General features: G+C 42.1%; 1 protein-coding gene across 2 annotated transcripts in view; it reads left to right on the top strand.

Moving 5' to 3' along the window:
- Positions 1–17,959, top strand: part of CECR2 (CECR2 histone acetyl-lysine reader) — a 209,816-nt gene extending 191,857 nt beyond the window's left edge. The window contains exons 9-18 of one of the 2 annotated variants that reach the window (XM_084878526.1): positions 2,167–2,296; positions 2,733–2,770; positions 2,850–2,941; positions 3,167–3,293; positions 4,256–4,560; positions 6,028–6,156; positions 6,344–7,184; positions 8,900–10,283; positions 12,175–12,286; positions 13,329–17,959. In XM_084878526.1, the coding sequence (XP_084734652.1) occupies positions 2,167–2,296; positions 2,733–2,770; positions 2,850–2,941; positions 3,167–3,293; positions 4,256–4,560; positions 6,028–6,156; positions 6,344–7,184; positions 8,900–10,283; positions 12,175–12,286; positions 13,329–13,334 (3,164 nt within the window). In that variant the 3' untranslated portion in view covers positions 13,335–17,959. Of the gene's footprint in view, positions 1–2,166; positions 2,297–2,732; positions 2,771–2,849; positions 2,942–3,166; positions 3,294–4,255; positions 4,645–6,027; positions 6,157–6,343; positions 7,185–8,899; positions 10,284–12,174; positions 12,287–13,328 lie in introns of both variants that reach the window. The other variant, XM_084878525.1, reaches the window with a different exon arrangement.
- The last annotated feature ends 4,800 nt before the right edge of the window (positions 17,960–22,759 follow it).

The raw sequence follows: 22,759 nt of genomic DNA, 5'->3' as shown, positions 1-22,759 counted from the left end.
TTTTTTCTATCTCTTCCCCTCTCTCTTCCTCTCTGAAATCAATGAAAATATGTTTTGAAAATTCTGAAATCCACAGGGAAAAATGGTCAAAGTATGCAAGCAGGAAATTCACAGGAGAGGTTTGCTTTAGTGGCCAATAAACTGAAAATTTGTTCATTATCATTTGAATCAGAAAAATGAAAATGAGCCCTTGCCAGTTTGGCTCAGTATATAGAATGTCAGCCCACAGACTGTAGGGTCCCAGGTTCGATTCTGGTCAAGGACACAGAACTCGGTTACAGGCTCAATCTTAGTGCAAAAGGTGGACATTCCATGTGTCCCTTCACTATTTTTCTCTCTGTCCCTCCCCATCTCTTCCACTTTCTAAAATTGAATGGGAAAAATATCCTCAGGTGAGGATTAACACAAAAAATAATGAAACCTTCAAAATTCCATGTCATACCCATTAGTTTGGCAAAATGCTAACTTTTATCATACCTCCTGAGGATGAGGTACTAAAATCACTATTGAAAAAATAGTATAACCTTTAATAGCTATAGCACTTTGATAATGCCTCTGTTATCCTCTGTACTTCTCTGTCTAGCGATTGCACTGCTGGATTTGTATCATAGAGGGCTTTCATGCATATGCATAAGAAGAGTTTTTCAAAGAATGGTCATTATAACCTTTTATAATGGTCATTATAAAAGTATAATATGCTAATTAGACCAGATGTCCTTCCAGATGACCTCCTGGGGCCGAAGCAGAAGTGGCAGCAAGGGCCACGTTAGTGGCAGAGGAGGGCCAAGACCCTTGCACGAATTTCATGTATTGGGCCTCTAGTCCTATATAATAAAGGCCTAATATGCTGCTAATATACTAAGGCCATTCAACTGCTCACTATGACATGCACTGACCACTAGTAGGTTAGCTTGCTGCTGGGGTCCGACCTATCAGAACTGAGCGAGATGGGCCAGACACACCCTAGAGCTCTCGCAGGGCCCCTCAGCCTGGACTGGCCCTCTTGCAATCTGGGTTGAGGGGGAGAGAGAGAGAGAGATGCACAAGTTTCATGCACTGGGCCTCTACTATTAAAAATTGCAAAAAAGTTGCAGTCAACTAGAAAAGGATTATTATTAAGTTGAGAAATACTGTATTACAAGTCAAATGGAACTTAACAAGGAAAACACTGTTTGCAGAATCATGTCATGCTGATAGCAATAGAAGACAAGGGGCCTATCCGTTAGGGGAGAAAACAAGATCTATCCTGGCTTCTCCCTTCCGTTTTTGTGTCTGAAATGGTTCTTCATCCCTTTGTGTTTCTCTTTCTCCTGACCGTCCGATTCCCTACTTGCATTGAGTGCCCTGTGGACATATCTACGAGGGGAAAAAAAGAAAAAAATCATACCCGCCTTCCAGTTCTATGCCAATTCCAGCTGGCATGTTTTCCATTGTTCCCAGCCAGATGTAAGGGTCAGCTGCCAGTCTAAGGATTGGTTGAAGAGCATATACTATGGAAGTGCATGGATGTTTTTGTAAATCTTGAGAACTTGTAGATACATATAAAATCCTGTATATGTTTGATTTGAGAGTCTTGCCCTAAAAATGTATGTTACTTTTTTTGTTCTTAATATGTTTTTATAGATTTTTAAAAAAGAGAAAAGAACAAGGGGAAGAGACATCAATGAGAGAGAACCGTCAATTGACTGCTTTGTGTACACCCCCTATTGGGCATGTGCCCTGACTAGGAATTGAACTGGCAACCTCTCGGTGCATGGGATCATGCTCAACCAACTGAGCCACACCAAGCCAACACTACGTTGCTTTTTCGAGAGAAAAAGGAAGTGACAAGGATAATCCCCTCATTCAGTCATCTATTTTTTTATTTTTTTCTAATTTCATTATTCTTCAGCCTTGCTCTTTTCCCTCTCACATTCAAGTGCTTGCCTTATCACCCTCATCACTCTACTTGAACTCAGTATGACTAAGATGAAACAGTATTCCATCTATAGAATCATCATAATTACCAAAAAGAGACAGGCAAAGGAAGCACAGGTGACTTCATGATACTACTTTATGATCTTTATTTCTTCCTTCTCTCACAATGATAAGGATATTTAATCAACATCTTAAGTAGAGAGTACTTACTTAACTCACTTGTACCATGATGCTTTGTGTCCATTGTAGACCGAGCTAAGAGGAGAAAGCTCAGGGAAGAAAGGGCATGGCTGCTGGCTCAAGGCAAGGAGCTCCCCCCAGAGCTTTCCCACCTGGACCCTAATTCCCCCATGAGGGAAGAAAAAAGGATTAAAGATCTGTGAGTATTTAATGATACTAACAGTAGCAACCTGTAACATTTATTAAGCACTTGGCATTGTGCTAAGTACTCTCTCATTTAATCCTTAAAACAATACTCTTTGGTAGGTAATATTCTATCTTCATGAGCTTCTCATTCTTTTTTATGCTTTTTTGGATTATTCTTTATATCACAAATACTCGTTAGAGTAAAATAAGACCTGGAAAAGAATGTGCTATTAAATAACTAACATAATGATAAGTTTTGTGTCATCTATGCTAACCCTCATATAATTCATAATTATTTTCTGGTGTGTTAACCACTGTTATAAACTTAACATTAATAAAAATTATTGGATCTATTCCAAAACTTGGTGCAACCAACTATGTCTGTTTTTAAAGTAAGAGAGTTAAAGAGAGATCAAAGTTACTATTGATTTTTTATTTATGATTTACAGCTTTGAGTTGGATGATGATTTCACTGCCATGTATAAAGGTCAGTCCCATTCTCAACTATTGTTTCTGATAAAAGTACTCCTATGTGAGATTATTAAGCTGTCTTCTTTGGCTCTCAGTTCTAGATGTGGTAAAGGCTCACAAGGATTCCTGGCCCTTTTTAGAACCTGTGGATGAATCATATGCCCCAAACTATTATCAAATTATTAAGGTAGCTAAACCTACTATGCAGTTACACCTGTCATGATGTTTGTTTTTTGCTCTTGCTTTTTGTTGTTGTGTTTTGCTTGAGTTTATTTATTGTTCCTTGAGGGTCAGGGTTGCTGATCGTATACACCAGGCTTTTGACTAACTCAAAACAGCATGATCCCTTTGCCATATATTGATTATGAGATGTTTTCTCCAGCATATTGTAATTAAATGTGTCCTGTTTTAGGTCCCAATGGATATTTCAAGCATGGAAAAGAAACTAAATGGAGGCTTATACTGTACCAAGGAGGAATTTGTAAATGACATGAAGACAATGTTCAGGAATTGTCGAAAATATAATGGGGAAAGTAGTGGTAAGTGGGGCAGGGGTTTGCTCTGGGTTTACATTGGCTGAATTATTGTAACCAAGAATAAAATGCCTTTTAGAAATATACATTCTGGCCCTATTCATTTTGGCTCAGTAGATAGAACATCAGCCTACGGACTGGGGGGGTCCCGAATTTGATTTGCTCAAGGGCACAATAAAATATATTTTAAATAAATAAATAAATAAAAGCGCTGGGATTGGCCATTCTAATCACTTACACAATATGTGTCAGGAATTCTCTCCTATCTCTCACAATACGAGAGTGCAACTGGTGGCAGCTGGGCTCAGGTTATTTCTCATTCTCCTACAGGCCAGTCTAGGTCATTTTTATTGTGCCTCTTTAACACAGTGTACCACTGATGATAACTCTACCTAGATAGAGCTGATTCTTTTTTTTTTCTTTCTTTTTTTAATATGTTTTATTGATTTTTTACTGAGAGGAAGAGAGAGGGATAGAGAGTTAGAAACATCGATGAGAGAGAATCATCGATCAGCTGCCTCTTGTACAACCCCTACCGGGGATGGGCCGGCAACCAAGGTACATGCCCTTGACAGGAATCGAACCCGGGACCTTTCAGTCCGCAGGCTGATGCTCTATCCACTGAGCCAAACCGGTTTCGGCAATAGAGCTGATTCTTAAATCATTTGGGAAGCATACTTGATTAGCTATCTATGGTTATATATGGGTCAGGTATGGAAACTTGGAGTCATTCGTGCAGTGGCTTAGAGTGCCTTAGTTTAAAACCTAAACAGATTCAGTGATTATATTTAGTATTTTTACTGGCTTAGTCTAATGGTTTCTAGAGTTACTATCAGCCATGCAGCCTATAGCCTCTTAGTTCAGAAACTCAGTTTGCCCCAATAACATCTTTTGTTTATCAGTAGGACAATTGTCTTTGTGGCCTATAAAAACTGTAGCTGGAGGGAAATTCTTATATCTTCCTGTAGAGTATACCAAGATGTCGGATAATTTAGAGAGGTGTTTCCATCGGGCAATGATGAAGCATTTTCCTGGCGAAGATGGAGACACAGATGAAGAATTTTGGATCAGAGAGGATGAAAAGCGGGAGAAGAGACGGAGTCGGGCTGGGCGAAGTGGTGGAAGCCACATTTGCACCCGCTCCAGGGACTCCGAAGGGCCCAGCAGGAAACAACAGCCAGTGGAGAATGGAGGAAAATCATTGCCACCTGCACGCAGAGCTCCCTCCTCTGGGGCTGGTCAGAGTGTCAGCTCTACACAGCTCCCTCCGAAGGTGGGCACACCAAGTAACCAAGGCCTTCCTCGTCCCCTGCATTATGGTGGGATGCCCAACCAGGCACCCCTTTTAAATCAGATGGTAAGAAATAGCAGAAATTCTGCTGAGGTTACTCCTAATTGGTGAATTAAGAGGAAAGTAAAGCCTTTTCAGTTGGCTTCTCTTCCCTGATAATTTTGCTGTATATGAGTACTTTTTCCCCCCCTCATCTGTCCTTCCTTTATTCTTCCTTTATTTTAAACTAGAGGCCTGGTGCATGAAAATTCATGCATTGGATGGGAGTTGTCCTTCAACCCAGCCTACCCCCTCTCACAATCCAGGAGCCTTCAGGGGTGGGAGGCAACCGGGGATCAGGGGAAAGCGCAAGCCTCAGTTGGCCCTGGTTACCTGAGCCTTGGGCAGCCCTAAGCAGCTGGGCAGCTGCCATTCAAGGCTTGCCTGCACCTTGGGCCAGCCCTGGGCAGCTGGGGGCTCTGGAGGTAGGCATGCAGAGCAGACAGACCCAACTGGGAATGGGCCCGGCCATGCTGCGTGCCTGTCGCCTGGGCAGGGCGGAGGGGACTGGGCGCTGCAATCTTGTGACTGTGGGTGTTACCTTTTTTGAGGGTGTGGTAGCAATGAGCATATTCCCTCTTTATTAGATAGTATCCTGTCTCTTAATCATTTGAACCACACATTATGAACATGGAGGGGAAGTTGAATAAAAATGTCTCAAGTCTTATTATAAATAAAAGCACAGAGGTACAGCCCCAACCTTGTACACCAACAAAATGTCATGTGTTCAATTCCCAGTCAGGGCATACCTGGTAGGTTGTGGATTCAATCCTTAGGGTATATACAGGAGACAACCAATCAGTGTTTCTCCTCTTACCTCTCCCTCTCTCTAAAATCAATAAATACATCATTGGGTGAGGATTTATTAAAAAAAAAAAAAAAAAAAAAGCACAGAGCAACATACAATACATAGGATATACAGCCTATCTATGATTAAAATTTCATGGTGGAAGACAATTAGGGGGGGTATATTAGCTAAAAGGGCTCTTGTCAGTGAGGGGGCAATAATGGAAAAGATAAACAGAAGTTTGTCTCTCCTAGAGAGGAAAAGTGCTTTGGGCTCTGGAACTACTCCTACTCTGTGCTGTTATGTTCGTCTTCAGGAAAGTCCTCTTTTTTTAATATATTTTATTGATTTTGTACAGAGAGGAAGGAAGAGAGATAGAGAGTTAGAAATATCGATGAAAGAGAGTCATCGATCAGCTGCCTCTTGCACACCCCCTACTGGGGATGTACCCGCAACCAAGGTACATGCCCTTGACCGGAATCGATCCTGGGACCTTTCAGTCCCCAAGCTGACGCTCTATCCACTGAGCCAAACCGGTTTCGGCAGGAAAGTCCTTATTTTCTTTCTAATGTCTATTCTTCCTTTCCCCTCCCCACTCCTTGCCTTTACTCAATACCCTCCAGAGGCCAGCAGAACCAGGAACATTTGGCCATCTTCGAGGATCAGATCCTGCCAGTATATATGTCTCCTCCAGAGTCCCAGAACCACACCCTGGGGAGCCTATGCAGCAGCAGCCACCTTTTGCCTTGCAGGTAAGCAAACTGCTCATTACCTGGAGGTATAGAGAGTCTCCAAGGTAACTTTTAGAAATGCAGTGTCTAACCAAGTTAAATTTAATTATCTCCTATTCTATAGAATCTATAGATGAAGCACATTACAAGAGATACCTGATTCTGTGGGTCTGGTGAATGCCGCTGTCTTCTCTTTTCTTGTTGCCAGCCTCCAGTTGGAATTAACAAGCATCGAGGACCCAGGCTGGGCACGCCTGAAGAGAAGCAAATGTGTGGGGGGTTGAGGCACCTTTCTAACATGGGATCACATCCTGGTTCCTTGCCTCTTGGGCAGATGAGTGGCCCCAGTCAGGATAGAAATATGTATCCCCCAACTCAATTCCAGCCAGGATTTATTCCTCCCAGGCCTGGAGGGGTTCAAGCCCGACCCCCAGACTTTCCTGAAAGCTCAGAAATTCCTCCCAGCCACATGTACCGATCATACAAATACCTGAATCGAGTATACCCTGCTGTCTGGAATGGGAATCACAGTGCTGCAAACCCAAGACCTTTAGGGCCAGATGAAAAGCCCCTCATGGGGCCAGGACCATCCCACCTGCCTCACACTCTTGGTCACATGATGGATTCCCGAGTGATGAGACCACCTCTTCCTCCAAACCAGTGGACTGAACAATCAAGTTTTCTACCTCATGGTGTTCCTTCTTCAGGGTACATGCGACCACACTGTAAATCTGGTGGGCATCGGTTACAGCCACCTCTAGCACCGAGTCCCCTGTTTGGAGCACCCTCCCAGGTTCTGAGAGGGGTGCAAGGAGGGGACTCCATGATGGACAGCCCAGAGATGATCGCCATGCAGCAGCTTTCCTCACGCGTTTGCCTGCCCGGTGTGCCTTACCACCCCCGACAGCCTGCTCCCCCACATTTACCTGGCCCTTTTCCACAGGGAGCTCACTCAGCATCAGTTAGTGTGTCAGCCCCCAAGCCTGCCTTGGGAAACCCTGGGAGGACACAGGAAAACAGTGAAATAGAAGATCCTGAAAATGACCGAGGTAATTTAGTCACTTTTATCCTACTTTTGACCCTCTAAGCTGTTCATTCATGAATAATCTTTTTACACAATATCAAGCCAAATATAAACTAATTTTTCAGCCTCTTTTTCTTGAACTACTCATGGTTGGTCCAATCATGGTATTGTTTTTGATCCAAAGATCCAAACTGGCAATAGTGATCACTATACAAATGAGTGCCAGGCACTTTTTTTGAGGCTTTTAGGTATATTAACTCATTTCATTCTCAGAACAAGTCTTCTAGTTAGCTAATTTTATATTAGTCTTGTTTTTACAGGTGGGAAGTCCAAGATACAAAGGTAGTGGATGATTTGTTCTGATCTACCTAGTAAGTGGAGGAACTGAGATTTGAACCCAGACAGACTGGATCCAGCATCCACAATTGTTTTGTTGTTGTTATTTAATGTATTTTTATTGATTTCAGAAAGGAAGGGAGAGAGAAATAGAAACATCAATGATGAAAGAATTATTGATTGGCTGCCTCGGGCATGTGCCCTTGATCAGAATCGAACCCAGGACCCTTCAGTCCCCAGGCCAACGCTCTATCCACTGAACCAAACTAGGTAGAGCTGCATCTACGTTTTTATTTATTTTTTTAAATATATTTTATTGATTTTTTTACAGAGGAAGAAAGGGATAGAGAGTTAGAAACATCGATCAGCTGCCTCCTGCACACCCCACACTGGGGATGTGCCTGCAACCAAGGTACATGCCCTTGACCGGAATCGAACCTAGGGCCCTGCAGTTCGCAGGCCGACACTCTATCCACTGAGCCAAACCGGTTTCAGCTGCATCTACGTTTTTAATCATGACATCAAACTGCCTTTAAATTTTCTTGTCCTGGAAGTATATGAAATAAGTTTTCAATATTTTAAAGTCTATTTCTATCCTTTTATTCCCTGGACACATACCAATATGTACTCAGAATGAAGAATAGTGAGATTTTCCCTGGCCAGAGTGGGTTAGCTGGTTGAGTATTGTCTTGTGCCCCAAAAGGCCTGCGGGGTTTGATCCCCAGTCCGGATATGTGGAGTAGGCAACAATTAATGTTTCTCACATTGATGTTCCTCTCTCTCCCTCTTCCTCTCTCTTTAAAATCAATTTTGTTTTTTAATAAGATTTTTTATTTCATTCAATAAATATTGATTCCCATTTTGTGCAAATACTGAGGGTGTGGACGGGGACAAAATAAAGTCACTGTGGAGCTTATGCTCTGATAGGCCACAGGTTGGGGACTGGCCTCCTGTGAGCCATCATTCCCTGGTCTTCTCACTGTGTCAAGTTTTAGAGCTTCCCAGCCTGGTCTACAATTCTTCTATAACAACCATACTCTCCTGCCATACTCCACATGCATCTAGTTGGGAGTCCATGAGTCATGAGTCATCTCACACCCATCCACTAATCTTCGGTGACAACACAGGAAGAAGAACATCTCTATTACTTGGCAAACCTTTTGAGTAGCTGTAGAGTTTCTAGATCTTGCCTCCTGGTCTACGCAAGGGAGTGTATAAGGGTCTCAACATCGTGACTCCTTTCAGGGATTCTCAAATTTTCTAGCTGAGGCTTGAATGACTACACATCCACCTCAACCCTGACTCCCCTTAATCTGACTGCTTATCATGTTCTTTTCATTATTACCTCCATTGGTATCATTTCAGCTATTGAATTGTTCTTTTGTTCTCCATTTTCTTATGCAGATCCCTTACCTGGGCTAGAGAAGCCACAAAGAGTTGGTGCCTCAGAGGGGGTGTACCTCAGACAACTACCTCACACTACACCACCCTTACCAACCAACAGTACCAAGCAGAGTTCGCCACAAGAAAGGGAAGCAGAAGGCCCAGAGCTCAAAAATGACTCCTCAGCATCTGAAAACAACTGTCAGGCAACAAAGGGCAAAAATACCTGGCCCTCGGAGAGTGGCTACATCAGCCCAGCAGCCCAGGGATGTATGGGGGACCTCTCCACTCTGGCAAATAGAGGAGCTCTGTCTGAAAATGGAGTGGTGGTTGAAGTACCCACTTGTGGATCAGAAGGGAAGGGCCCCAGAGGTAAAACATTGCAGGAAACCATTTCATGTTCAGGACAGAACCCAGCTACACCTCCCAATGCAGACCCCAATTTGATGGAAAGAACTGTCAGTCAGTTTTCTCCCTTGTACATGTCTGGCCTAGAATACCCAAATTCAGGTACACATTATCACATCAGTTCAGGCCTGCAAGGCCTTGGCCCTGTGATGGGAGGTAAACCCTCAGTATCACATCTTCAGCATTTTCCCTCTAGGGGCTTTCATACTAACAACCCTCATTCTGGAGTCTTTCCCCGTTATCGCCCCCACCAAGGAATGAGGTATTCCTACCAGCCACCACCTCAGCCTTCCTACCATCACTATCAGCGAACTCCTTATTACACATGTCCACAGGACTTTTCTGATTGGCAGAGACACCTTTCTCCCCTGGGAAGCCCAAGTGGCCTCCCACCTAACCAGCCACCCCCTCCAAGACCCCTCTTCTCAGATAAGAATGCCATGGCTAATCTACAAGGCTGTGAAACACTAAATGCTGCCTTAACTTCCCCAACCTGCATGGATGCAGTGGCTGCTAAGATCATTGCAACTGATGGGCAGAATCCTGGTCCAGAGGAAGAGAAGCCAGATGAATCTATGGAGAGACCAGAGAGTCCCAAAGAATTTTTAGACCTGGACAACCATAATGCAGCTACCAAGCAACAGAGTTCATTGTCAGCCAGCGAGTATCTTTATGGGACTCCTCCATCACCTCTGAGTTCAGGGATGGGGTTTGGTTCATCTGCTTTCCCACCTCAGGGTGTGATGCTACAAACAAGGCCTTCCTATACACCTCACCAGCCAGCCAGTCATCTCCAGCCCAGGGCATATTCTTCCCCTGTGGCTGTTCACCCGCCTCACCATCCAGTGGCTGCCCAGCCCAATGGCCTCTCTCAGGAGGGCCCCATCTACCACTGTCAGGAAGAGGGCCTGGGCCACTTTCAGGCTGTAATGATGGAACAAATAGGCACTGGAAGTGGAATAAGGAGACCTTTTCAAGAAACATACAGACCATCAGGGTAAGATTGCATTTGATTAATTTTTCCCTGAAAAAAAAAAAAAAAGTAGATGATAGTTTTTAAAAGAAAAATGGCCTTAGGAATAAAGATAAACTTTTTTTTTTTTAAATATGTTTTTTTATTGATTTTGTACAGAGAGGAAGGGAGAGAGATAGAGAGTTGGAAACATTGATGAGAGAGAGTCATCAATCAGCTGCCTCTTGCACACCCCCTACTGGTGATATGCCCGCAACCGAATTACATGCCCTTGACCGGAATCGAACCCGGGACCCTTCAGTCCCCAAGCCGACGCTCTATCCATTGAGCCAAACCGGTCTCGGCAGGAATAAAGATAAACTTTAGTGGTCTTCTGGGACCAAGAAGAACATCTGAATCATTGATATGGCGACTTAATGGAAATGTATTAGCCATGAAGTTTGATTTTTATCTTTGACATTTTTTCCCCCTCATGAAAATGAGTTGACATTGAAATGACTGTTTAGTTAGATTTTAACACTAGAAACATTATGGCCACAGTTGTGAGCTGTAATCAAGGGCTGCAACATTGTTTCTGAGTTCATATATACTCTGACTAAGGCAAAAACCCTGCAGGGCAACAGGACATCATATTCAAGTTTTATTCCTCATACCAGTTAAAGTTACGAGACCTAATCATAAAACCAATTTTATCCAACTTAAAACCCTACATTCCCTTCCCTAGCGCCAGCCTAAGAAAACCTTACCTTCAAACCCTCCTGCACTTACCATTTTTTTATATTTGTTTTCTACCTCTAAATATGTTTGGGGTTTTTGTTTTTTTTGTTTGTTTTTTGGTTTGGTTTGGTTTGGTTGTTTTTTGTTTTTGTTTTTGTTTTGCCTTTTTCCCTAAACCATTCTAAATTAAGTTTTAGATAACATGACCCTTTATCCCTAAATACTTCCATATGTATATCCTAAGAATAAGGATCATTGTCCTGGACCACAATCTTAAACTATTGATCACACCCAAGGAAAAGGATATTAATAGTATCTAATATAGAGTCCTAATTGCTCCAGTTGTTCCCAAAATGTCTTTTATAGCTATGATTCTTTGTTTTTATTTTTTTATTTATTTTTTAATATATTTTATTGATTTTTCACAGAGAGGAAGAGAGGGATAGAGAGTTAGAAACATCGATGAGAGAGAATCATCGATCAGCTGCCTCTTGCACACCCCCTATTGGGGATGTGCCCGCAATCAAGGTACATGCCCTTGACCGGAATCGAACCCGGGACCTTCCAGTCTGCAGGCCGACGCTCTATCCACTGAGCCAAACCAGTTTCGGCTGTTTTGATTTTTTAAAATTACTTGATTGATTAAGGTATCACATATTTGTCCTCATCCCTCCCCCCCCCCCCCCCCCATTCCCATTCCAAACCCTAGTCCACACATGCCCCCAGCCCCCTGCGGTCCATGACCACCGGTTAGGCTCATATGCATGCATACAAGTTCTTTGGTTGATCTCTCTCCCCTATCCCCACCCTCCCCTACTGTCCCTCGGATTTTTTTTTCGTTCAAGATCCAATCAAGGTATTTACATTTGGTTATAATGTCTATTTAGTCTCTTTTACAGCATTCCCAAAATCATTGTATTGTTTTCTTTTGTCTTCAAAGAGCCCTGGCCAGTTCTCATGTAATGTCCCAAATTCTGAATTTTTACTGTTTGCGTTTACAGTTTAGTTAAACACTAAATAAGTGGTCATATACTTACTACATTATGCCCTAGATGCACATAATGCCAATTTCCTCCCAGTATTGATGATTTCCAATTTAATCACATTAATAATTAAGGCAGTAGCTGGCTGAGATCTTCATGATTAAAGAATCTTTTTTTCCCTTCAATTCTTAACTTTTTCTCTCTCATGGCTATAGAATGCAAATGCATCCAGTCCAGTCACAGTCCTCTTTCCCAAAGACCCCAGCACCAGCAACATTGCAGGAAGAGCTGCCACCACATAAGTCCCAAACACATACTCTTGATCAGGTAAGAGGAGTCAAAAATTAGAGCTTTTTTTTTTTTTTTTTAAATTTTATTTATTTTTCACAGAGAGGAAAGGAGAGGGATAGAGAGCCAGAAACATCGATAAGAGAGACTCATCGACCAGCTGCCTCCTGCACACACCCCACCGGGGATGTGCCCACAACCAATGTACATGCCCTTGACCGGAATCGAACCCAGAACCCTTGAGTTCGCAGACTGACGCTCTATCCACTGAGCCAAACTGGTTTCGGCAGAGCTTCTTTATTCCTGCAGGTTGTAGTAGGAGAAAAGTACCTAGTCCCTATCTGCATTGGGAATCCACTGATGCGGAGAGCTGACTTATATGTGGATTTTCAACTGCACATCTAACCCCACATTTTTCATGACTTCATTGCTATTCTAAAAAAATATATATTTTAAGGTGTCCTGTTAATACAGACACTTTTCCCAGAAAGTGCTACAGGCCCTGTGCTTGAGGTTGACTCAGCAGTGGAAAGATGAGGAGAAGCCCTCTGGGGGTAGCTTCTCTACTCCTGCCACATGTTCCTTTCTCCTTTACTTATGTAATCAGCTATTTGGAGATTATTTAAACTTTATTTTTCCAAACTGGCCACCAGCATGTATTTTGATATAATCCCTTGCCTATTTTGTCCTTTCTACCTATTTGATTTTTGAGGGACTAGGCAATCAGATTTTGAAATAATAGTAGCTACTTTTGAGTGCTGCTTCGGTACCTGGCACTGTGCTAAGAGATTTCACGTGCATTCTTCTCTCACTCATAGTCTCCCTCGGCCTCCGCAGAGTAGTTGTCAGTAGCAGCAGCATTGTCATTCCTGGTGTACAAGAAGTCTATAGATACTGGTAGGGTTTGAGTGGGAGGTCTAGCACTTCTGAGCCCCTCTGGAGGTAAAATGGATGGGGAAACAAAATCCAGCCATTTTCCCAGATTACAAGAACAGGTCTTTGGCTTATTTAATTTTTTATTTTTTAACAATTATCACAAATGTAAATTTTGTTTTAAACATCCTTGTTTTGCTTTTCCCAGAGCTAGTCCAAGGAGGAAACAACCCCTAAGAAAACAGAAAGCTGCACATGAATCCTGGAACATGGAGAATTTCGGGGAACAATCCTCGCCATCTTTATTCCTGTCATCCTGTCACGCCCCCTCACATGTACCACCTCATGCCATCCAGGAGCTGGAGCCGTGCCCCTAGAACCACTCTGCTCAAATAATTTGACACACAGCTTACAAGAGTCCTGGTCAGGGATCTCTTGCATGGCTGGTAGTCAAGAACAAATGAATTGTAGTTAGTGATAGCTTCCAGGTCCTGAGACTTGTTCAGGAAAATCATCTAAAACTTGGGAGGGGCATACATAAGCATGGAATCGAGTGGTGCTTGTAAACTTTCATGAGCAGCTAAACTCAGGTATATATTTGGGGAAGGAACTACTCATGGTATTGTCTTTGGAGCTGGGTCCAGTTTACAGAATTTTCATGTTGCCTTTTAAAATAATTTTTGTTGTTGGTGGTGAATGTATGTACATAAACTGGGAAGGTGGGTAGGAATCTGGAAAAAATGGAAGTCCTAACTATGGTGGGCACACCACACTGGAGTCATCCTTATCTGTTTACAATCACATCACACTGAATATATCAGCCCAGAGAGTTTTATTCCACTGCCCCTTAACTGTTCAGTTTCTCAGTTTGGAGGCAGAGTCTCTCATGGCCTTCCAGAAGTTTTCGTCCAGAAGGGAAGACAGGCTGCCCTTTTGTCTGGTGGCCCAGGTCTTAGACTGGGAGATCAGTGCCCTTCCTGGTTTGCCACCAGCTCTACCAGAGCTGTAAACCCATTTCTGGAATTGGGATCATGGAGTATTTTCTTCTTAGAAGAGACAATTATTTATCCTCTTCACAGACCTGCTGGGACTGTGATCTGGAAGGCATCACACAAAGCTTTCTGGCACAAATCACATTTTGTGGAAGTGACTACTCAGGTTTGTATATGTTAGTATCAATAAAGAAATTGCACAGTTTTGAATAGGGAAAATGTTTTATAGGTTTACAGTTTGAATTTAGTAATATTTCACTATATAGTCCTTATTTTAAATGTAAAATAAGTCATTGGTGGTTTAAAATAGCTTTCAAGAACATGTTCTTGGGAATGTTTGTCGAATATGTGATAGGAAACAATTTTACAGTATTAAATTACTTTATTACAGTTTTAGAAGTGAATTACACTGGATTCTCCCTGTTTAGCATTCTGTATTTGATTTTAGTTGAGATGCCACCACAGTTAGGGCTTATATAAATATCCCACAAAGAAAGAACTAAGGAAAATGCCCTGAAATTAGTAATTTTTTTCTTTTAAGAATAGCATATTTTTAAGCATGCCTTTAGGATAATGGAAAAGCTACCCACATATATTAATATGTCCTATTTACTTATAAATTTATTTGTGAAGTGCCAATAGGACCTTTCACTCCAACATCCTTGATGAAATGTGAAACTGTCATTTTTAAAGTTTGCTAAACATATGCTATCCTTAGGAAAAGAAACAGATTGGAAACATTTATGTTATACACATGGACCCCAAGACACAGCTCCAGTATAAGGAAAATTCACACAAATAAAAGCATTCTTGTTGACCTGGCAGTGTGGCTCATGGCTCAGGCAAGACAGAATTGAATAGAGAACACAGGTGCCTGACAACATGAATTTTTCTCTAATAGACTTCAATTTTAAATTTGGCATGCTTTTAAGTGGAATAAATCTGGAGGCTTTGTTCTAATTTTATCCTAGTTTTTGTTAGAAACATATTGTGGGCAAATCTGGTTTAGAGAAATGCAGAGGTCAGCATTCTCTGCAGGAAGAGCAGATTAGGTTTGTGGGTGGGTTTCAACCAGCCCTTAAGCTAGTGTGGAAGATAGCATGGTGGAAGTATTACTACTTCTGTTTCTGTGTGTGTGCAAAAAGCAGGAAATGACAGACTAATTGGTCTTTATAGCTAGCATAGTTCTGGCTTAGACCTGGTTGTGGCCCAGAGCACTCTGTCACTGACAGCCTTTCTCTTTTTTACATTAAAGCTGACTTGAGAGGCCTTTTCTCCTTCCTGAATTAGGAACACACTAACCATACATAGGTCCTCTTCCCTGATGCTAACGCTGTAGGGACTGTTTTGTGCTGAACTCCCTGGAGCATGGATAGAAGAGTGGAAGCAATAATTGGCTGATATGTACCCTTTCTTTCCACCCTGGTTGCATTTGAGCAGCTGTGTACATACTGATTAAGGTAACTGTAACCCTTTCTTCTCACTCCCAGTCCTTTATCCCCTATTGTTAGAAGCTGTGAACAGTATAGGGAAAAAAATCAGTGAATTCTTTTATCCTTAATCTTCCTTGGTGTGTAGAGAGGTGATGAAATAATTAAGGCAGATGATAGGAAATTGAACTACTGTATTGTATTATCACACTGTGAAAAGGGGCAACAGAAACACGTCAGCCTTGCTACATCCTGTAGCATTTGATTGTGTGTTACATATACTTCATCCCTGTCTGGTATATCCTGAGCTTTAACTGGCCTTTGAAGTGAAGATATTCTAGAAGAAATCAAGAGCTGTAGGATTGCAGGAGTGCATGATAGACTGCAATAGGCTACTCGTCCACACATTCCCCTAGCAAGCTTTTTTTTTACTCACCTGTTCTTTCTCCTCTGGCACTCTTTCCAAGTGTCTTAAGCAGATGCATTTGCCATCTTCTCTATTAGGGAATGAATGGTGATAATGTAACTGGTGAAATGCATATTAGACAGTAGAGTGTAAGATCCTAAGAAGTCCTGCTCTCAGGGTGAGACTTACACACCAGATCACTGCAGCCTTGTCAGAGTGCTGGCACTCAGTGGTCCCTCAGAAGGTCAGCTGCATTCTGAAGGATGAGTCTCACACCTATTTGATTTTACATTAATGGCTAACCTTTATTGGAGTTGATAATATTTCCCCAAGACCCAAAATAAATAAAACATCCAGAATGAAAAGGAGAGCCTTTTTTTAAGATTTCTGGTTTGGATTTTTTTTTCCCCCCCTCAGAGTCTGTTCATTAAAAAAATTAGGTATTGGCTAAAATTTATTATGGTAAGCATTTGGAGAATATGGAAGGACAAAATATGCAGATTCTTGTTCATATTTTTCTTCCATCCAATTTTTAAAAATAAAATGTGAAGTCACTCCATCTCTCCTTAGGTTGGTTCTTCTGATCGTTTATATGAGCTTATTATTAACAGTGAGCCCAACAGCCCTCAAAAGGCAAACTTTTCCATGCTCATCTTCATTTTTTGTGTTTATTTTTGTGGTAGTTTGTACCTTTTAGTTCAGTCAAACCTCAGCTTGTGTCAACATGTCCTAGCCTAGTCCTCAGACCTTGGAAATGCTTGTCCTGACTAACCATTTGGTGTCTGTGGCACTTACCTGCTGTATCGTTATTTATACTAACTGCAACTGTCCAAAACACAAAATTCCTTTGTTGGTTGAACTTTTTTCTTGCTTTTTTTTTAATGGACTTTCAAATCTGTACATAAAATACTACTCTTAAGACGGGTAGTATTGAAACTTCACAGGAAGTCTTAATCCAGCAGTCCCAAAGCAAGGACAATTACATAGTGTCAGAGTCCTGATATGCTTTCAGAGAAACTGTTATTAAGGAAATGAAAGGCCTTGTTTTCTAGCATTATTGCTCCCTTTTGTGTCTATCAGTCCATTTGCTCTCCCCTCCCCACTACTGGATTCTGCATGGAGTCTAGTTGTAAGAATTGGTTCTGTGTATGAGAGTGAAGGACTGTTCAAACCTGGGGCTTTCTGCAGTGCAGTATTCTGCAGACAGCACTCTGTTCAACACTACAGTGAGAAGATACTTGGAATTTTGGTTGAGCATGCAGAGGCTCACATCCCTGTTTGGGAAGCAAGACTGTGATTGATGCTTTCTGTGTGAAAAGAAACCAGACCCCCTTTTTCTTTTTTGGTAGGTTGGAATCTACCATGCATCCTTGGAGCACTGAGCCATGTCTTCTCTCATACGAATCTGTGCACAAGCTTTGTCTGCAGGATGAGCTTTATCCTCTGTTTTGTAGGACCTTTGTTAAACAGACTTTTGGAGAAGCTGTCTCCTGGCTAGTCTCTTTAATTCTGTACCAGAGATTTACTGAACCTTTATGTAGAGATGCCTGATAACCAACTAATTTTCCTGTGCATTGGGGTTGGAAACGGGTATAGATATTTAATAAGTTACTGAAAATTCTGAGCCCCTATTCAGATGCTTGTGGGACCCCTTTTCCATAACTGGGATCAGGCACCTCATCGTCCTGCCTTGCACACAGCTCCTGGGAGCCCAGGCCAGTGTCCACTAGCCTGTGGCACACAGCATCAGGGATTCTTTGTGCCTGCTGCAAAGGTTCTGAACTTTGCTGGCCAATACTGGAAAGGGGAATGGTATTTATTTTTATATTGTGTATATTTTGTCGTGCTCTGCTGATGCCCTGTTTAAGAGCGACACTTACCTCAATAGTTCAATACTGTGCGTTGGTTAATTTTTTGAAAGAACTTTTTAAAAAGCTTTTTGATCTTTGGAGGTCTGTAGATTTATTTCCATATGAACTGGTTATTTTGTATAAAGTACATTCTTAAAATAGCAAGTCTCTGATATGTGTGAATTGTGTGTGTCCATGTGTCACTTTTATTATCAGGGCAAACTCCCATCAAAACAGAGGTTTATTCTAGGTTCCAAATGCTATTACTTCAAAAATTCCGTCCCAGTCTTGGCTGGCGGTGTTCAGTGGTTAGAGTGTCAGCCCTTGCACCAAGGAGTCATGTGTTCAATTTCCAGTCAAGGACACATACCTTGGTTACAGATTTGATCCACAGCCCACAGTCAGGGTATGTGTGGGAAGCAACCAATCAATGTCTGTCTCTATTTTTTGCCCTTCTTGCCTGCCTCCCTCTCTTTCTAAAATTCAATGGAAAAAATATCTTCCACTGAGGATTAACAAAAAAGAAAATGTCATCCCAGCCCTGGCTGGTGTGGCTCATTTGGTTGGTGCATAGTTCTGTGTACCAAAAGTTCACAAATTTGATTCCTGGTCAGGGCACATACCCTAGTTCCAGGTTTGATTCTTGATCAGAAGGTGTATGGAAGGTAATTGGTTAATGTTTCTTTCTTTCTCTCTCTGAAATCAATAAGAACATATCCTCAGGCCCAGCCAGCATGGCTCAATGGTTGAGCATTGACCTATGAACCAAGAGGTCACGGTTCAAGTACTGGTCCAGACACATGCCCAGGTTGTAGGCTCGATCCCCGGTGTAGGGCATGCAGGAAGCAGCTGATTTATTCTCTCTCATCATTGATGTTTCTTTCTCCCTCCCTCTCCCTTCTGCTCTGAAATCAATAAAAATATTTTTTTTTAAAGAACATATCCTCAGGTAAGAATTTCTTTAAAAAGTCATGATGGTGGCATAGGCAAATGTCAGTACTCCATCACCTGCCACAACCACATCAAAGTTATAACCAAAATACAGAAGAACCATCATTCAGAACCACCTGAAATCTGATTTAATGAAAGTTCCACAGCTAGAGAAGTAAAGGAGAAAGCACATTGAGACTGATAGAGATGGAATGGGCTGGTCCAACACCCCCATGTAGCTTCCTTCTCTCCGCTCCTCAGGAGGGATACCTTGGCTGCAGAGGCCTGTGAGGAGTAAGGGGTTCCAGTCCCATACCATACAGCCGAAGTTTCTAGAGCTCAGAAGTTTACATAAATAGGAATTGTGGCTGTGTGACAATGAGACTGCAGGAGACCCAGACAGTTCCTTTTAAAGGACCAACACAAATTTACGTGGACCCACTGGCAGCAGCTTGGGGAAATCAGGGACATGGAGGAATTGGATTGTTCATCATCAGGGCAAGAATTTGGGGGCAGCTTTCTCCCAGACAGGTGTTTTCAGAAGTCATTGTTCCTGTGCTGGCCGCCACCACCTCTCACAGAGCTGTCTGGCAGCCATATTTGGCTCACATTCACTTGCTCTGGTGATTCCATGAGGTCATCTCCCCATCTAATTTGCAGTCCAATCCGTACTGTTTGCAGCTGCTTTTCCATATGAATAGCCTGTCCTGGCTTGAAAGACTTTCCTAAAATCAAGCAGTAGCTGGTGTCAGCAAGACCTAACACGCAGCAGCCTGTCTTCATAGCTCTGGCCCGGTGGCCCCAGGCATGGACTGACTGCACCTCCCAAAATGCCCCGGAGCCAGTGCACCTGGTTAACAGCTTCAGACCATACTAGGTTAGAACTCTACACATACTCAAGGGGCAGACTCAGTGAGCACCAAAGCCCCACTGAAGCAAGTCCTCCATAGAGGAGTCTCCTGCACAGCACCTCTTCTATTGTAGTCTCAGCAGGTAGGTCCTCACAGCCAAAGGGCCTGGAGGTCAAACTCCCCCAATGATGCCAACAGAAATCAAGGCTCAATTATAACTGCTACACAGCCCACATAGAGGTGAACCTACAGTGCCATCTGAGGTGATTGGGGAGATCCACTGGTCCCTACAGGACACCTACTACACAAGGCCACTTCACCAATTCCAGGAGACAGCAGCTCTACCTAATACATATAAACAAACACAGGGAAGCAGACAAAATAGAAATTTCACAAATGAAAGAACAGCCTGGCCAGCCCAGTTGAGCATCCACCTATGAACCCAGAGGTCATGGTTTGATTCATGGTCGGGGTATATGCTGGGTTGTGGGCTCAATTTCTAGTTGGGGACATGCAGAGGCAGCCAACCAATGATTCTCATTATTCACGTTTCTACCTCCCTCTCTTAAATCAATATACAGAAACATACCAGAGGGGCCTGTACATGAAATTTGTGCACAGGGGAAGGGGATGCCTCAAACCAGCCTACACCCTCTCCAGTCTGGGATCTCAGAATCTAGGACCACTGGCTCCTAACTGCTCCCCTATTGGCCTGATCGCCCCTAACTACCTCTGCCTGATGTATGGAATATGTTGGGTCTAATTTGCATATTACCCTTTATTATTAATGTGTGTGTGTGTGTGTGTATGTATAAAGAAGAAATCTCCAGAGGGGAAACTAAAAGAAATGGAAGAAAACTATTAGATACAGAGTTCAAAACAATGATTATAAGGAAGCTCAAGGATCTTACTGAGAACTTAAAGGGACTTAGACTTTAAGAATCTTAGAATTTCAGTCAGAAAGTAAACATACATTAACTGCAATAATAATTTACAGGGATTCGACAATAGAGAGGATTCTGAGAAATCAATGATTTGGAATGTGAGGAAGCAGGAAAGCAAAATCCAAAAATATGAAAGTAGTGGGACAACTTCAAGCCTACCACATTATGGGGATGCCAGAAGTCAAAGAGAGAACAAGATATTAAAAATCCAAGAAATAATCACAGAAAGCTTCCTCTAGCTGATAAAGAAGTAGACTTACCAATCCAGGAAGCACAGAGTCCCAAACAAGAGGAACCCAAAGTGACACACATCATAATTAAAATGCCAAGGCTTAAAGACAGAATCTTAAAAGCAGCAAGAGAAAAGCAATTAGTTACCTAAAGGGAGCACACATATGACTGTCAGCTGATCTCTCAGCAAAAACTTTGTAGGCTGGAAGGGAATGGCAAAAAATACTCAAAAGTGATGAAGGACCTACAACCAAGATTACCCAGCAAAGCTCTCGTTTAGAATTGAAGGTCAGCCCAGCCAGCATGGCTCAGCAGTTCAGCATTGACCTATAAACCAGGAGGTCAATGGTTCAGGACACATACCTGGGTTTCTGTTTTGGTCCCCATTGGGGAGTGTGCAGGAGGCAGCCAATCATGATTTTGTCTCATCATTGATGTTTCTATCTACTCTTTCCCTTCCTCTGAAATCAATAAAAAAAAAAAAATTTTTTAATTGGAAGGTCAGATAAAGATCACAAGAAAAAGCTAAAGGAGTCCACCACCAAACCAGTATTACTTGAAATGTTGAAAGGTATTCTTTAAGAAGAAAGGGGGGGGGGGGGGGGGAGAGAAAATAAAAATAAAATATATGAACAATAAAATGCCAATGAATACATATCAACAACTCAATCTAAAAATCAAAATAAATGAACAAAGAATCTAATAAAGAAAATAAATAAAATAGAACCAGATGCAAGGGAACATGGAACAGTCCTGAATCTCAGAGAGAAGGGGACAGGGGGAAGAGATCAACCAAAAGACATATGCATATGTGCATCACCTATGGTCACAATAGGATGATGAAGGCCTGCAATGGGGCAGGATCTGGGTGGAGCAGGGGAAAGGGGATATCTGTAACACACTCAACAATAAAGTTTTGTTTTGTTTTTAAATCATCCCATTCTATCCTCACTTAGTTAAGGTAAGTGGTATTGGTTGGCATAGGAGCTGTGGACCCTGTGCAGCTGATAGTTCTGTGTGCTCCAGAGAACTTAAGAACAGTAATAAAATGCTGGCAGTTCTATACATTCACCAGCACCCCTCTCCCTCATACTACCCAAACATTCCCAGCCCTTGATACATCATCTTAAACACACCTGTAATGCACTAATTTTGATCTTCTTAAAGTCTAGGGCCTGGTAAAGTTGATAATGGGTTAATAGTGGGCAGCTCTAGCCTGGAGCCATCTGAATTACAAATGTCAGAGTGAGAGCTACAATTTAAGTAAGCAGGTACTTTGCTACCTATCCATTTTATTTATTTCTTCTTTCCATGGGAGGGTGTTAATTGAGAGAGGAAGAGAATAGTGATAGTCTTCAGACACCAAAATTCCTGGCCTTGTTTAGCCTTAAATATTCACCTTGCAAAATAGTTGCATTCAGTAAAAAGGCAATACCAATTTCTTAATCTATTGTTCACTCCTAGAGCAATGGCAGATCTTTCCATCTTGCCCTACAGTTGTTTGGTATCAAATTATTCCACATTATTTTCCAGATTTTTCTCCTGTTGCTATTTTTATTTTTATTTTTTTAATATATTTTATTGATTTTTTTTTACAGAGAGAGAGAGGGATAGAGAGTTAGAGGATGAGAGAGAATCATTGATCAGCTGCCTCTTGCACAACCCCTACTGGAGATGTGCCCGCAACCAAGGTACATGCCCTTGATCAGAATCGAACCCAGGATCTTTCAGTCCTCAGACTGACACTCTATCCACTGAGCCAAACCGGTTTTGGCCTGTTGCTATTTTTAAAGCCGTGTTCCATTTCATTCTCCCCTGAAAAACATGTTTCCTATAAAATATTATGTCTATCTCATTTCCTAGTTTTGTAGTTGTATTGCCACATAATTTTCGAAGCAAGAGAAAATTTAAAGTAAAAAATCATTAGTAAACCCCAGATTTGAAATGGTACTGGTCAGATTGTTTGTCTCACTGACTGTCCCTCTTTTCTCCTGTTGTTGAAAGG

This window comes from Pipistrellus hanaki, assembly GCF_964339955.1.
Source record: "Pipistrellus hanaki genome assembly, chromosome: 3".
In the NCBI taxonomy this organism is placed as follows: domain Eukaryota; kingdom Metazoa; phylum Chordata; class Mammalia; order Chiroptera; family Vespertilionidae; genus Pipistrellus; species Pipistrellus hanaki.
Note: the sequence above shows the minus strand (reverse complement) of the source record. Positions and strands in the feature narration are given on the sequence as shown.